Source organism: Balaenoptera musculus, chromosome 3, assembly GCF_009873245.2.
Source record: "Balaenoptera musculus isolate JJ_BM4_2016_0621 chromosome 3, mBalMus1.pri.v3, whole genome shotgun sequence".
Classification (NCBI taxonomy): Eukaryota; Metazoa; Chordata; class Mammalia; order Artiodactyla; family Balaenopteridae; genus Balaenoptera; species Balaenoptera musculus.
In genome coordinates this window covers 153,228,862-153,244,779 of record NC_045787.1, presented here as the reverse complement: position 1 = coordinate 153,244,779, position 15,918 = coordinate 153,228,862, and the positions used below count along the sequence as shown (strand labels likewise).

The following is a 15,918-nucleotide window of genomic DNA, read 5'->3' as shown; positions in this document are numbered from 1 at the left end:
GAGCAAGCTGGTTCCTTAAATGGAGTGAGGGTGGGGCAGACCAGTGGGTCCAGCCAGAGGGGTGGCTTAGGTGGTCTGCCCACCCATTTGGTGGTGCTGTGTGCGGGGATCATGCACAGTATCCTGCTTTTGCTCAGGGAACCTCAGAAGTGGCTGTTAGTTTGTGCCCTTTATATAGTTTATTGTTCATAATTGCCCCAATTGCACATGAGTGTTGTTATTTTTAGTCCCATTTAGTTTCTTTGTATTTTGTTGCTGGAGGAGACCTTTGTCGAGGTGCAAGTGCAAGCACTCTGGTAAAGGGTCCCAGGTCCAAGTCTATCTTATTACGGCCTGCATACGTACATACTAGTATCAACAAGGAGACTTAGAACTGAAATTTAGAGTGCTAACTTAGTGTATTCTATTTTCTATCACCACGTGTACGTCAGAACCTGTACTTCCATATGTGGGAAAGTGAGGTTGGCAAGGTACGTACCAGGTATAGGACTATGAATATGCTGGATAAGGTATGCTGAAGAATCTCCCACTGAAGTCTGATACAAGATTTTCATGTTAATTGTAAATCTAAATACTCTCTTGCAGGGGAGACATAGATCACTTTTCTTTTTCTTTAAGGAGCTGATGTTGTACTTAACATTCCAACCCTTAAAGCTCAAACAGCACAAGTAATTGTCACTTTGAAATTGAACATTTTTGTACTGTAATTGCAAGGCCAAAGGCTATGTAACAAACAATCTTGCATTTTCAGACACGAATTCTTTTATTTCTGTTAAACTGAATATACAATTATTGTTTCTAGGCAACCAAATTTGCTTATAACTACCATTTAATTTCATGTTAGCAGAACATAGTGATAAGACAACTTTGATTGTAAAGATATAATTACTATAATAAATAAAGTAATTTATATTAAAAAAGAATGTTGAATATAGTTTAAGATTACTCAGAGGAGTCAAGATGGTGGAGGAGTAGGAGGATGGGGAGTTCACCTCTCCTCACATATGCATCAAGAATACATCCACAGGGACTTCTCTGGTGGCTCAGTGCATAAGAATCCACCTGCCAATGCAGGGGACACAGGTTCAATCCCTGGTCTGGGAAGATCCCACATGCCGCAGAGCAACTAAGCCCGTGCGCTACAACTACTGAGCCTGAGCTCTAGAGCCCGTGTGCCACAACTAATGAGCCCTCGTGCTGCAACTACTGAAGCGTGCGCGCCTAGAGCCCATGCTTCGCAACAAGAGAAGCCACCGTAATGAGAAGCCTGAGCACCGCAACAAAGGGTAGCCCCCACTTGCCATACTAGAGAAAGTCTGCACGCAGCAACAAAGACCCAACGCAGCCAAAAAAATAAAAATAAAATTAAATCTTTAAAAAAAAAAAGAATACAAGTGGAAAAATACAGAGCACCTGCTGAATACTAGCAGAGGAACTTAGACACCTAAAAGGACAAGAAAGATCCCCGTGTAACTGGGTAGGATGAAAAAAATAAGAAGGGAAAAGGAAGAAGAGAGGAAGCAGGATGGAGCCTCAACCCCTGGGAAGGAGCTGAAGGAGAGGAGAGGTTCCTGCATCTGGGGAAACCCCCTCAGCAGCAGGGAGATCAGCTAGAACAGAAGAGGGGCTCCCGGGGCTCAGAGGAGAGCACAGCAAGCAATCTGTGGCAGGCAGGACAGAGTGAGACCTACACAGATGGTCTGTGCCACAGCCATGTGTGCCCCAGCCTGAGACATGTGTCTGCTGGTGTGGACGGGGTCTGGGTGATGGAACACAGGGATTGGAGAGCAGACCCAGGGAGAGGGCTGCTGTTGGCTGTACAGAGATAGATTGAGGGGACAGGAGTGAGGAGCTCTGCAACCAGGAATGCTCGTGGAGGAAGTCCAGACTGCCATAGAAGCGAAGTGCCATTGCTGAATGATGTGCAAAGGGCAGGGCTGCCATTGCAGCCTCTATCTCCATGCACTGGCCCCTGCCTCCCTGGGCACTAGAAAGGGCTCCCACCAGGGCAGGCTCTCATGGCCCTGGCTGCCGCCTCCTCCTCCGCACTCCATCCCCCCTAGGGTGGGCTTTTGTGCTCCAGGGAATCCTTGGGAGTAGATGCCTGTGGGTGGCCCACATGCAGAGGTGGGGCTGAAACCACAGCTGAACCTCAGGGGCCATGCAACTAAGGAAGAAGAGCTGAAATCTCTCACGGCTGTGCAAATTGCAGATTTACACCCCTGCTACCGACTTTGTAAACTCAGCACCTGCAGAACATCTGAACAGACAATGAGTGCTCCCACAGCCAAGACAGGTCTAGCTTTAGCAGCTACGGACTTTGTGGGCACGTACATGCAGGGGTTGGGCCAGGCTAGAGTCTGAGTTGCCCCCACTCACCCAGAGCAGGTCTAGATCCATGATTACTGCAATCCAGGGACCTGACTTCAGTGGGTCTCTACTGGTGGTCTGCTGAAAACAACACCTGAGAGACACCAGGACCAATTGCTGGCATACTCACAGCTAAGATGGGGCCGAGAGCAGTGCTAACAACAGTGTAATCAGAGTTCACACAGCAGGTGAAAGGTGACACAACAGAGCACACCCACAGGTGAACATCTCCAGAGGAGGAATACTCAGTATCTTCTCTCCCAGTGGGAGTGCTTCAATCCCACCTACCTCACACTGCTGATCAGAAACACAGCTATGAAACAGATCTGGGGGCCTCTACTCCAACAACTAGGGAGCAGACCCAGCCCCTGACAGGGCAGTGACAACCACAGAGCAAAAGGGAGGCCCTGCTCAATATCCAGTGCAGGCTCTGGTCACCACAGCATCAGTCACACCTTCTATCAAGGGGATAATGGCAGCATAAACTGAGGAAAGAAGTAGCAGACTTCTATACTAAAAACAGCCCTTGCACGAAAAACTATTAAACCCACACAGGCTACACAGGGACATTCTCACATAAAAATAGCCCTCCGAGAGTGTCTGATGGTATGGCATTGGGGGGAAGAGCCCCCAGAGCATTTAGCCTTGATGGTCAGTGGGGCTTTAGTGTAGGAGCCCCACAGGGCTGGGGGAAACAAAGACTCCACTCTTGCAGGGCACACACAAGGTCTCATGTGCACTGGCACCCAGCACAAAGCTGTACCTCCATAAGAACCTGGGCTAGACCTACCTAGGGGTTTTGGAGGGTCGCCCAGGGAGGCAAGGGTCAGCTGTAGCTCACTGTGGGGGCAAGTACACTGGTAGTAGAGGCCCCCGGGAATATTGATCAGCCTGAGCTCTCCTGGAGTCCCCAATTCAGCACCAAGACCTGGCCCCACCCTACAACCTGCAGACTCCAAGTGCTGGAAAGCCTCAGGCCATACAGCCAATAAGATAGGAACACAGCCCCACCCAGCAACAGACAGGCTGCCTAAAGTCGTGCCGAGCTCATAGCCACCTCAAAACACACTCCTTGACATGGTCCCACTCACCAGAGGGGAAAGACCCAGCTCCACCCACCAGAGGGCAGGCACCAGTACCTCCCACCAGGATGCCTAAACAAGCCTCTGGACCAACCTCACCCACCAGGGGGAAGACACAAGAAGCAAGAAGAACTACAATCCTGCAGCCTGTGGAAAGGAAACCACAAACACAGAAAGTTAGACAAAATGAGACAATGGAGAGGTATGTTGCAGACAGTGGAACAAGAAAAAAACCACAAGAACAACTAAATGAAGAGGAGATAGGCAATCTACCTGAAAAAGAATTCAGAGTAATGATAGTAAAGACAATTCAAAATCTCAGATAAAGAATGGAGGCACAGACCAAGAAGATACAAGAAATGCTTAACAAATACATAGAAGATTTAAAGAAAAAACAAACAGAGATGAACAGCAGAATAACTGAAATGAAGAATGCACTAGAAGGAATCAATAGCAGAATAACTGAGACAGAACATATAAGTGACATGGAAGAAAGAGCGGTGGAAACCACTGCCACAGAACAGAATAAAGAAAAAAGAATGAAAAGAAATGAGGACAGTCTCAGGGACTTCTGGGACAACGTTAAACACACCAACATGAATCCAGGAGAATGGTTACCACTGGTGGTGGGTGGGGTGGGGTGGAGGGAGTGTTGAGGATTGGATTGAGAATGGAGATAAAAAAATAATGACAATAATAGTATAATAATGTCTAATACTTGTATAGTGGTTATATTTGTCACTGCTCTAAGTGCTTTTTGTACTTTAGCTCATTTAATCCTCACAAGTCAATAGGTAGTTACTAGTACTTTCTGCATTCTACAAAGAAGGAGACCAAGTTATACTTCCTAACCATTGTACCAAATATTTCCTAAATTAAAAAAAAAATAAACAAATGAAACCATGGATAAAACATTGTCAATATTTAATATCTTAAAGTAGAAAAATAGCAACATGTTTGCTTTTGCTTTTGTTTTATTTAATTTGGAAATGTAGAGGTAAATTCCAGGAGAAACAAGGGAACTTGAACTTATAGGGGTCCCAGGAGAAGAAGAGAAAGGAAAAGAGCCTGAGAAAATATTTGAAGAGATTATAGCCAAAAAATTCCCTAACATGGGAGAGGAAATGGTCACCCAAGTCCAGGAAGCACAGAGAGTCTCATACAGGATAAACCCAAGGAGGAACACACTGAGACACATATTAATCAAACTCACAAAAATTAAATACAAAGAAAAATTATTAAAAGCAACAAAGGAAAAGCAACATACAAGGGAATCCCCATAAAGTTATTGGCTGATTTTTCAGCAGAAACTACAGGCCAGAAGGGAGTGGCATGATATATTTAAAGTGATGAAAGGGAAAAACCTACAACCAAGAATACTCTACCCAGCAAGGTTCTCATTCAGATTTGAAAGAGAAATCAAAAGCTTTACAAACAAGCAAAAGCTAAGAGAATTCAGCACCACCAAATCAGCCTTACAACAAATGCTAAAGGAACTTCTCTAAGCAAGAGGGAAAAAAAAGAGGCCACAACTAGAAAAAAGAAAATCACAAATGGGAAAGCTCATGAGTAAAGGCAAACATAAAGTAATAGTAGGGGATTATCATATACATATATGATATCAAAACAAGCAACCATGTAAAGAGGAGAGTACAAATGCAGGAAATGGGAAATGCATTTGAAATTAAGAGACCAGCAACTCAAAACAGCCTTGTACATATACAGACTGCTATATCAAAACTTCATGGGAACTGCAAACCAAAAAACAACAATAGATACCCACACAAAAAGAAAAAGCAACCCAAACACAACACTAAACATGGTCATCAAATCACAAGAGAAGAGAACAAAAGAAGACCAACAAAAAAAAATCCAAAACAATTGAGAAAATGGCAATAGGAACATACATACTGATAATTACCTTAAATATAAATGGATTAAATGCTCTAACCAAAAGACATAGATTGGCTGAATGGATACAAAAACAAGACCCATATATATGCTATCTACAAGAGACCCACTTCAGACATAGGAACACATACAGACTGAAAGTCAGGGGATAGAAAAAGATATTCCTTGCAAGTGAAAATCAAAAGAAAGCTGGAGTAGCAATACTCATATCAGAAAAAATAGACTTTAAAATAGAGACTGTTACAAGAGACAAGGAAGGACACTACATAAAGATCATTGGATCAATCCAAGAAGAAAATATAACAATTGTAAATATATTTGCACCCAACATAGGAGTACCTCAATATATAAGGCAAATGCTAACAGCCATAAACGGGGAAATGGACAGCAACACAATAATAGCAGGGAACTTTAACACCCCACTTACACCAATGGACAGATCATCCAGACAGAAAATCAGTAAGGAAACACAAGCCTTAAATAACACATTAGACCAGATGGACTTAATTGCTATTTATAGAGCATTCCATCTGAAAGCAGCAGAATACACATTCTTCTCAAGTGCACATGGAATATTCTCCAGGATAGTTCACATCTTGGGCCACAAAGCAAGCCTCAGTAAATTTAAGAAAATTGAAATCATATAAGGCATCTTTTCCAACCAAAATGCTATGAGATGAGACATAAACTATAAGAAAAAACTGTAAAAAACACAAACATATGGAGGCTAAACAATATGCTACTAAACAATCAATGGATCACTGAAGAAATCAAAGAGGAAATCAAAAAATACCTAGAGGCAATTGAAAATGAAAACACGACAATCCAAAACCTATGGGGCACAGCAAAAGCAGTTCTAAGATGGGCGTTTATAGAAATACAATCTTACCTCAGGAAACAAGAAAAATCCCAAATAAACAGCCTAACCTTATACCTAACGTAACTAGAGAAAGAAGAACAAACAAAACCTAAAGTTAGTAGAAGGAAAGAAATCATAAAGGTCAAAGCATAAATAGATGAAATAGAGATGGAGAAAACAATAGAAAAGATCAATGAAACTACAAGCTGGTTCTTTGAAAAGATAAACAAAATTGATAAACGTTTAGCTAGACTCATAAGGAAATAAAGGGAGAGAGCTCAAATCAATAAAATTAGAAATGAAAAAGGAGAAGTTACAACTGATACCATAGAAATACAAGGATTATAAGAGACTACTACAAGCAACTATACACCAATAAAATGGACAACCTAGACGAAATGGACAAATTCTTAGAAAGGTACAAGCTTCCAAGATTGAACCAAAAAGAAATAGAAAATATGAACTGACAAATCACATGTACTAAAATCAAAACTGTGACTTTAAAACGTCCAACAAACAAAAGTCCAGGACCAGATTGCTTCACAGGCGAATTCCCTCAAACATTTAGAGAAGAATTAATACCTATCCTCCTGATACTCCAAAAAATTTCAGAGGAAGGAACACTCCCAAGCTCATTCTATGAGCTTCAGAAACCACCCAGATACCAAAACCAGACAAAGATACCACAAAAGAAGAAAATTACAGGCCAACATCACTGATGAACATAAATGCAAAAATCCTCAAAAAAATACAGGCAACCTGAATCCAACAACAAATTAAAAGGATCATGTACCATGATCAAGTGGGATTTATCTCAGGGATGCAAGTATTCTTCAATATAGGCAAATCAAACAATGAGATACACCACATTAACAAAGAATAAAAACCATATGATCATCTCAATAGGTGCAGAAAAAGCTTTTGACAAAATTCAAAACCCATTTATGATAAAAACTATCCAGAAAGCTGGCACAGAGGGAATATACCTCAACCTAATAAAGGCCACATACAACAAACTCACAGCTCACATCATTCTCAGTGGTGAAAACTGAAACCATTTCCTCTAAGATCAGGAATAAGACAAAGATGTCCACTCTCACCACTTTTATTCAACATAGTTTTAGATGTTCTAGCCACAGCAATCAGAAAAGAAAAAGAAATAAAAGGAGCCCAAACTGGAAAAGAAGAGGTAAAACTATCACTGTTTGCAGATGACATGATACTATACATAGAAAAGCCTACAGACACTACCAGAAAACTACTAGAGCTCATCAATGAATTTGGTAAAGTTGCAGGATACAAAATTAATACACAGAAATCTGCTGCATTTCTATACACTAACAACAAAAGATCAGAAATAGAAATTAAGGAAACAATCCCATTTACCATTGCATCAAAAAGAATAAAATAGCTAGGAATAAACCTACCTAAGGAGGCAAAAAACCTGTATTCTGAAAGCTCTGAGACACTGATAAAACAAATGAAAGATGACACAAATAGATGGAGAGATACACCATGTTCTTGGATGGGAAGAATCAATATTGTCAAAATAACTATCTTATCCAAAGCACTCTACAGATTCAATGCAATCTCTATCAAATTACCAATGACTTTTTTCACAGAATTAGAACAAAAATTTTACAATCTGTATGGAAACACAAAAGACCCCGAATAGCCCATGCAAACTTGAGAAAGAAAAACGGAGCTGAAGGAATCAGGCTCCCTGACTTCAGACTATACTACAAATCTATAGTAATCAAAACAGTTTGTTACTGGCACAGAAACAGAAATATAGATTAATGGAACACTATAGAAACTCCAGAGATAAACCCATGCACCTATGGTCAACTAATCTATGACAAAGGAGGCAAGAATATACAATGGAGAAAAGACAGCCTCTTTAATAAGTAGTGCTGGGAAAACTGAACAGCTACATGTAAAAGAATGAAATTAGAACACTCCCTAACACCATACACAAAAATAAACTCAAAATGTATTAAAGACCTAAATGTAAGGCCAGATACTATAAAACTCTTAGGGGAAAACATAGGCAGAACATTCTCTGACATAAATTGCAGGAATATCTTTTTTGATCCACCTCCTACAGTATAGAAAATAAAAACAAAAATAAACAAATGGGACCTAATGAAACTTAAAAGCTTTTGCACAGCAAAGGAACCCATAAACAAAAAGAAAAGACAACCCATAGAATGGGAGAAAACATTTGCTAATGAAGTGACAGACAAGGGATTAATCTCCAAAATATACAAAGCACCTCATGCAGCTCAATATATATAAAAAAAAAAGACCCAATCAAAAAATGGGCAGACAATCTAGATGGACATTTCTCCAAAGAAGACATACAGATGGCCAAAAAGCACATGAAAAGATGCTCAACATCACTAATCATTCGAGATATTCAAATCAAAACTACAAAGAGGTATCACCTCACACCGGTGAGAATAGCCATCATCAAAAAATCTACAAACAGTAAGTGCTGAAGAGGGTGTGGAGAAAAGGGAACCCTCCTACACTGTTGGTTGTAATGTAAATTGGTACAAACATTATGGAGAACAGTATGGAGGTTCCTTAATAACTAAAGATAGAGCTAATATATGATCCAGCAATCCCACTCCTGGGCATATATCTGGAGAATATACTTGAAAAGTACACATGCTACTTTGAAAAGATACATGCTAAAGCAACTCTACTCCAACAAAAATTAATTTTAAAAATATAAAATAAGATACATGCACCCCAATGTTCATTGCAGTACTATTTATGATAGCCAAGACATGGAAGCAACCTAAATGTCCATCGACAGATGAATGGATAAAGAAAATGCGATATATAACTAAGCCATAAAAAAATAAAAAGAATGAAATAATGCCATTTGCTGCAACATGGATGGACCTAGAGATTGTCATATTGAGTGAAGTAAGTCAGACAGACAAAGACAAATATCATATGATATTGCCTATATGTGGAATCTAAAAAAAAATGGTACAAATGAACTTATTTACAAACAGAAATAGAGTCACAGATGTAGAAAACAAACTTATGGGCTGAGGTGGCGGCGGCTGAGATGACCCCGGTGGCGGCGGCGACGGTGGCTCTGGAGGTCGCAGTCCCGGTCCTGGTTTCGGCCCCAGCCCCAACATGGTGACGCTCGCTGAGCTGCTGGTGCTCCTGGCCGCCATCCTGGCCATGGCCTCGGACTACTTCGTCAGCACTGACATGCATGCAGAGGAGTGCTTCTTCAAGCGGGTCACCTCGGGCACCAAGATGGGCCTCATCTTCGAGGTGGCTGAGGGCGTCTTCCTGGACATCGACGTGGAGAGTACAGGGCCTGATAATAAAGGAATTTATAAAGGAGACTGGGAGTCCAGTGGGAAATACACATTTGCTGCTCACATGGATGGAACATGTGTTTTAGCAAAAAACATTTGTTTTAGCAAAAGGATGTCCAACATGACTCCAAAAATAGTGATGTTCACCATTGATATTGAGGAGGCCCCCAAAGGACAAGACATGGAAACAGAAGCTCACCAGAACAAGCTAGAAGAAATGATTAATGAGCTCACAGTGGCGATGACAGCTGTAAAGCATGAACAGGAATACATGGAAGTTCGGGAGAGAATACACAGAGCAATCAATGACAGCACAAACAGCAGAGTGGTCCTTTGATCCTTCTTTGAAGCTCTTGTTCTAGTTGCCATGACATTGGGACAGATCTACTACCTGAAGAGATTGTGTGTGTGTGTGTGTGTGTGTGTTTTCTTCTTTAATCTGTTAATGTGGTGAATCACATTATTTTTAGAGTTAAAATAATCTGTATTCTGGAAAAGCCCAACATGGTTATCATATATTATTACCATTTTTATGTATTGCTAGTTTGTGTGTCCTAATATATTTTTTTAATTTTTGAATTTAATTTAATTTATTTTTTTATACAGCAGGTTCTTATTAGTCATCAATTTTATACACATCAGTGTATACATGTCAATCCCAATCGCCCAATTCAGCACACCACCATCCCCACCCCACCGCGGCTTTCCCCCCTTAGTGTCCATACGTTTGTTCTCTACATCTGTGTCTCAATTTCTGCCCTGCAAACCAGTTCATCTGTACCATTTTTCTAGGTTCCACATACATGTGTTTATATACGATATTTGTTTTTCTCTTTCTGACTTACTTCACTCTGTATGACAGACTCTAGATCCATCCACATCTCAACAAATGACCCAATTTTGTTCCTTTTTATGGCTGAGTAATATTCCATTGTATATATGTACCACATCTTCTTTATCCATTCATCTGTCAATGGGCATTTAGGTTGTTTCCATGACCTGGCTATTGTAAATAGTGCTGCAATGAACATTGGGGTGCATGTGTCTTTTTGAATTATGGTTTTCTCTGGGTATATGCCCAGTAGTGGGATTGCTGGATCATACGGTAATTCTATTTTTAGTTTTTTAAGGAACTTCCATACTGTTCTCCATAGTGGCTGTATCAATTTACATTCCCACCAACAGTGCAAGAGGGTTCCCTTTTCTCCACCCTCTCCAACATTTGCTGTTTGTAGATTTTCTGATGATGCCCATTCTAACTGGTGTGAGGTGATACCTCATTGTAGTTTTGATTTGCATTTCTCTAATAATTAGTGATGTTGAGCAGCTTTTCATGTGCTTCTTGGCTATCTGTATGTCTTCTTTCGAGAAATGTCTATTTAGGTCTTCTGCCCATTTTTGGATTGGGTTGTTTGTTTTCTTAATATTGAGCTGCATGAGCTGTTTATATATTTTGGAGATTAATCCTTGTCCATTGATTCATTTGCAAATATTTTCTCCCATTCTGAGGGTTGTCTTTTCATCTTGTTTATGGTTTCCTTTGCTGTGCAAAAGCTTTGAAGTTTCATTAGGTCCCATTTGTTTATTTTTGTGTTTATTTCCATTACTCTAGGAGGTGGATCAAAAAAGATGTTGCTGTGATTTATGTCAAAGAGTGTTCTTCCTATGTTTTCCTCTAAGAGTTTTATAGTGTCCGGTCTTACATTTAGGTCTCTAATCCATTTTGAGTTTATTTCTGTGTATGGTGTTAGGGAGTGTTCTAATTTCATGCTTTTACATGTAGCTGTCCAGTTTTCCCAGCACTACTTATTGAAGAGACTGTCTTTTCTCCATTGTATATCCTTGCCTCCTTTGTCATAGATTAGTTGACCATAGGTGCGTGGGTTTATCTCTGGGCTTTCTATCTTGTTCCATTGATCTATGTTTCTGTTTTTGTGCCAGTACCATATTCTCTTGATTACTGTAGCTTTGTAGCATAGTCTGAAGTCAGGGAGTCTGATTCTTCCAGCTCCGTTTATTTCCCTCAAGACTGCTTTTGCTATTCGGGGTCTTCTGTGTCTCCATACAACTTTTAAGATTTTTTGTTCTAGTTCTGTAAAAAATGCCATTGGTAATTTGATAGGGATTGCATTGAATCTGTAGATTACTTTGGGTAGTATACTCATTTTCACAATACTGATTCTTCCAATCCAAGAACGTGGTATATCTCTCCATCTGTTGGTATCATCTTTAATTTCTTTCATCAGTGTCTTATAGTTTTCTGCATACAGGTCTTTTGTCTCCCTAGGTAGGTTTATTCCTAGGTATTTTATTCTTTTTGTTGCAATGGTAAATGGGAGTGTTTCCTTAATTTCTCTTTCAGATTTTTCATCATTAGTGTATAGGAATGCAACAGATTTCTGTGCATTAATTTTGTATCCTGAAACTTTACCAAATTCATTGATTAGCTCTAGTAGTTTTCTGGTGGCATCTTTAGGATTCTCTATGTATAGTATCATGTCATTTGCAAACAGTGACAGTTTTAGTTCTTCTTTTCCAATTTGTAATCCTTTTATTTCTTTTTCTTCTCTGACTGCCATGGCTAGGACTTCCAAAACTATGTGGAATAATAGTGGTGAGAGTGGACATCCTTGTCTTGTTCCTGATCTTAGAGGAAATTCTTTCAGTTTTTCACCACTGAGAATGATGTTTGCTGTGGGTTTGTCATATATGGCCTTTATTATGTTGAGGTAGGTTCCCTCTCTGCCCACTTTCTGGAGAGTTTTTATCATAAATGAGTGTTGACTTTGGTCAAAAGCTTTTCCTGAATCTATTGAGATGATCATATGGTGTTTCTTCTTCTATTTATTAAAATGGTGTATCACATTGATTGATTTGCATATATTGAAGAATCCTTGCATCCCTGGGATAAATCCCACTTGACCATGGTATATGATCCTTTTAATGTGTTGTTGGATTCTGTTTGCTAGTATTTCGTTGAGGATTTTTGCATCTATATTCATCAGTGATATTGGTCTGTAATTTTCTATTCTTGTAGTATCTTTGTCTGGTTTTGGTATCAGGGTGATGGTGGCCTCATAGAATGAGTTTGGGAGTGTTCCTTCCTCTTTAATTTTTTGGAAGAGTTTGAGAAGAATGGGTGTTAGCTCTTCTCTAAATGTTTGATAGAATTCACCTGTGAGGCCATCTGGTCCTGGACTTTTGTTTGTTGGAAGATTTTTAATCACAGTTTCAATTTCATTACTTGTGATTGGTCTGTTTATATCTTCTATTTCTTCCTGGTTCAGTGTGGGAAGGTTATACCTTTCTAAGAATTTGTCCATTTCTTCCAGGTTGTCCATTTTATTGGCATAGAGTTGCTTGTAGTAGTCTCTTAGGATGCTTTGTATTTCTGTGGTGTCTGTTGTAACTTCTCCATTTTCATTTCTAATTTTATTGATTTGAGTCCTCACCCTCTTTTTGTTGATGAGTCTGGCTAATGGTTTATCAATTTTGTTTATCTTCTCAACGAACCAGCTTTTAGTTTTATTGATCTTTGCTGTTGTTTTCTTTGTTTCTATTTCATTTATTTCTGCTCAGATCTTTATGATTTCTTTCCTTCTACTAACTTTGGGTTTTGTTTGTTCCTCTTTCTCTACTTCCTTTAGGTGTAAGGTTAGATTGTTTATTTGCGATTTTTCTTGTTTCTTGAGGTAGGCTTGTATAGCTATAAACTTCCCTCTTAGAACTGTTTTTGCTGCATCCTATAGGTTTTGGATCATTGTGTTTTCATTGTCATTTGTCTCTAGGTATTTTTTGATTTCCTCTTTGATTTCTTCAGTGATCTCTTGGTTATTTAGTAACGTATAGTTTAGCCTCCATGTGTTGGTGTTTTTTACGTTTTTCTCCCTGTAATTCATTTCTAGTCTCATAGCGTTGTGGAGTCCCTGCCTCCCCCAGTCCCGTCCAAGTCCTGCAATCAAATCCCAGCAGCCTTCAAAGTCTGATTCTCTAGGAATTCCTCCTCCCATTGCTGGACCCCCAGGTTGGGAAGCCTGATGTGGCACTCAGAACCTTCACTCCAGTGGGTGGACTTCTGTGGTACAGGTGTTCTCCAGTCTGTGAGTCACCCACCCAGCAGTTATGGGACTCGACCCTACTGTGATTGCGCTCCTCCCACCATCCCACTGCGGCCTCTCCTCTGTCTTTAGATGTGGGGCATCTTCCCTGGTGAGCTCCAGTGTCCGCCTGTCGATGATCGTCCAGCAGCCAGTTGTGATTCTGGTGCTCTCACAAGAGGGAGTGAGAGCAAGTCCTTCCACTCCTGAAGAGATTTTTTTTGAAGTCAGGAGGGTTGTTTAAAAAGGCTTTTCCTGATGATCCCAAACTCGTAATTCACTGTTTACCAAACATCTTGGTCATAATAATGTCATTAGTTTCTGTGTTTTTATTTTCTAAACTGTACATTCACAGCTTATGTTTCTTTGTGATTAATAGATATTGGGGAGAAACATTTTTTAGGAAAGTTACAGTGAAATTTGACACGTGATTAGCATGATTTCATATTTGAATTCTTCCTCCATTATACAGGTCCTTCCAGAACTCAAGCACTGTAAGTGGAATATAGGTGCATAGTCCTTATTATATCTTCTTTCCTTTGTTTTTATAATCAAATGCAGTTTTTTCAGGATTGTACTTTACTGATAGTACTTTACTAAAAATGACTGCATTCTTGGGATCCCTTATCCTGCAGTTCAAGTCATTAAAGATTCATTTTGTTGAGTCCTTATCAGAAACAACAATCTGAATCTTGACATTTTCTATCCAGCCTAATGGCAGAGCTCTGTGACTAGAGTATGCTACCAGGTTGGTACTTTTATACTTTGTCTATCTTTTTTTTTTTTTTTTAACATCTTTATTGAAGTATAATTGCCTTACAATAGTGTGTTAGCTTCTGCTTTATAACAAAGTGAATCAGTTATACATTACTTTGTCTATCTTGTTTTTGCTTTAAGGTAAGACTTAAACCAACAACCTTTTTCCCCTTTAAAGTTTTACTTTGAACCTTAGAACTCAATCACCTCCACTTAAAATTGCTGACACAAGCAGCTAATAACCAGTTTTGGGTTTCTGCCTAACCTTGTAAGAAGTGCCTATTAAACCCAGTTCTCTGGGTGTTGCAGTGAACGATAGTTCTTTTTCTTTCTGTGTGGCACATCCACTTTCTCTACTCTTAGCACGGAGGAGGTATGCGTTCACATAATTGGAAAAATCTGGACTTCTGATGCCAAAGGGTTAAAAGCCTCTTGGATTTCTTTGCAGTGATATACAGCCACTATTTTATTTTTGATCAGTGGCATTTTGGCCACTGTTTAATTAGCATACTGAACATTACTGTCAGTACTAGGGTGTTTGTTTTTGTTTTTCTTGGGTCTTTCTTTTTTGGCACATGTGAATTTTGTTTCGTATAAAACAAAATGATTTTCTCTTGGCCTCTGATGATGGGTTAAAATTAAAGGAGCATCTAGTTTTGGTGTGGGGATGATCCAGGATTATGTTGTGACTGATGTATATTAGTTACTTGTACATTTTCTTTGGATTTTTGCAAGGGGAAAACTACAGGTAATGAGTTTAATATAATTAATTTAAATTTGTTACAGGTTTTCATGTTCAGGATAAACAATTTTTCAACCTTGGGTGAAAATACTTGCAACAGTTTGAGGTGACTGCGTTTTACCTTAGGACAACTGTTGCATGCCAATTTGTGTGTGTGTGTGTGTGTGTGTGAAAACACTTCAAAATTGAGTTAAAAGATGTAAATTTAAAATTGGTTGTGTATCTAATGTGTCCCAGGTCCAGTAAATAAACAATTCTTTTAAAAAACAAAACAAAAACTTATGGTTACCGGGGGGAAGGGGAGGATGGATAAATTGGGAGATTGGGATTGACATATACACACTACTATTTATAAAATAGATAACTAATAAAGACCTATTGTATAGCACAGGTAACACTAATCAGTACTCTGTAATGACCTATATGGGAAAAGAATCTAAAAAAGAGTGGATATATGTATGTGTATAGCTGATTCACTTTGTTGTACACCTGAAACAACACAACATTGTAAATCAACTATACTCCAATAAAAATTATAAAAATAAATAAATAAGTAAGATTTGAACCTCCAAAAAAAAAAAGATTACGTAGTGGTTGGTTAGATATTCATATATTGATTTGCCTAGTGGGTTCTATTGAATATTTAACATACACATTTAAAGATTTTAAAAACTTATTTCTGAAATTATGTCATTCTCCTGAATAATCAAGAACACTAACCTGCTACCATATTCTCTTTGCCACTCTCTTT

At 39.2% G+C, this 15,918-nt stretch overlaps 2 protein-coding genes across 2 annotated transcripts in view; one reads left to right on the top strand and one right to left on the bottom strand.

The window, feature by feature from the left end:
* GRM6 (glutamate metabotropic receptor 6) overlaps positions 1-9,383 on the bottom strand; it is a 49,274-nt gene extending 39,891 nt beyond the window's left edge. The window contains exon 1 of the mRNA XM_036847316.1: positions 9,281-9,383. Coding sequence (XP_036703211.1) covers positions 9,281-9,383 — 103 coding nt within the window. The remainder of the gene's footprint in view (positions 1-9,280) is intronic.
* LOC118893463 (transmembrane emp24 domain-containing protein 2-like) lies at positions 9,382-13,933 on the top strand. Its single transcript, XM_036849055.1, has 2 exons — positions 9,382-9,972; positions 13,886-13,933. The coding sequence occupies exon 1, from the start codon at positions 9,382-9,384 to the stop codon at positions 9,907-9,909; it is 528 nt and encodes a 175-aa protein (XP_036704950.1). The 3' UTR covers positions 9,910-9,972; positions 13,886-13,933.
* The last annotated feature ends 1,985 nt before the right edge of the window (positions 13,934-15,918 follow it).

What these genes read in the sequence shown, in the direction of transcription:
- LOC118893463 (XM_036849055.1), top strand. Translation starts at nt 9,382, where the DNA reads ATGGTGACGCTCGCTGAGCTGCTGGTGCTCCTGGCCGCCATCCTGGCC.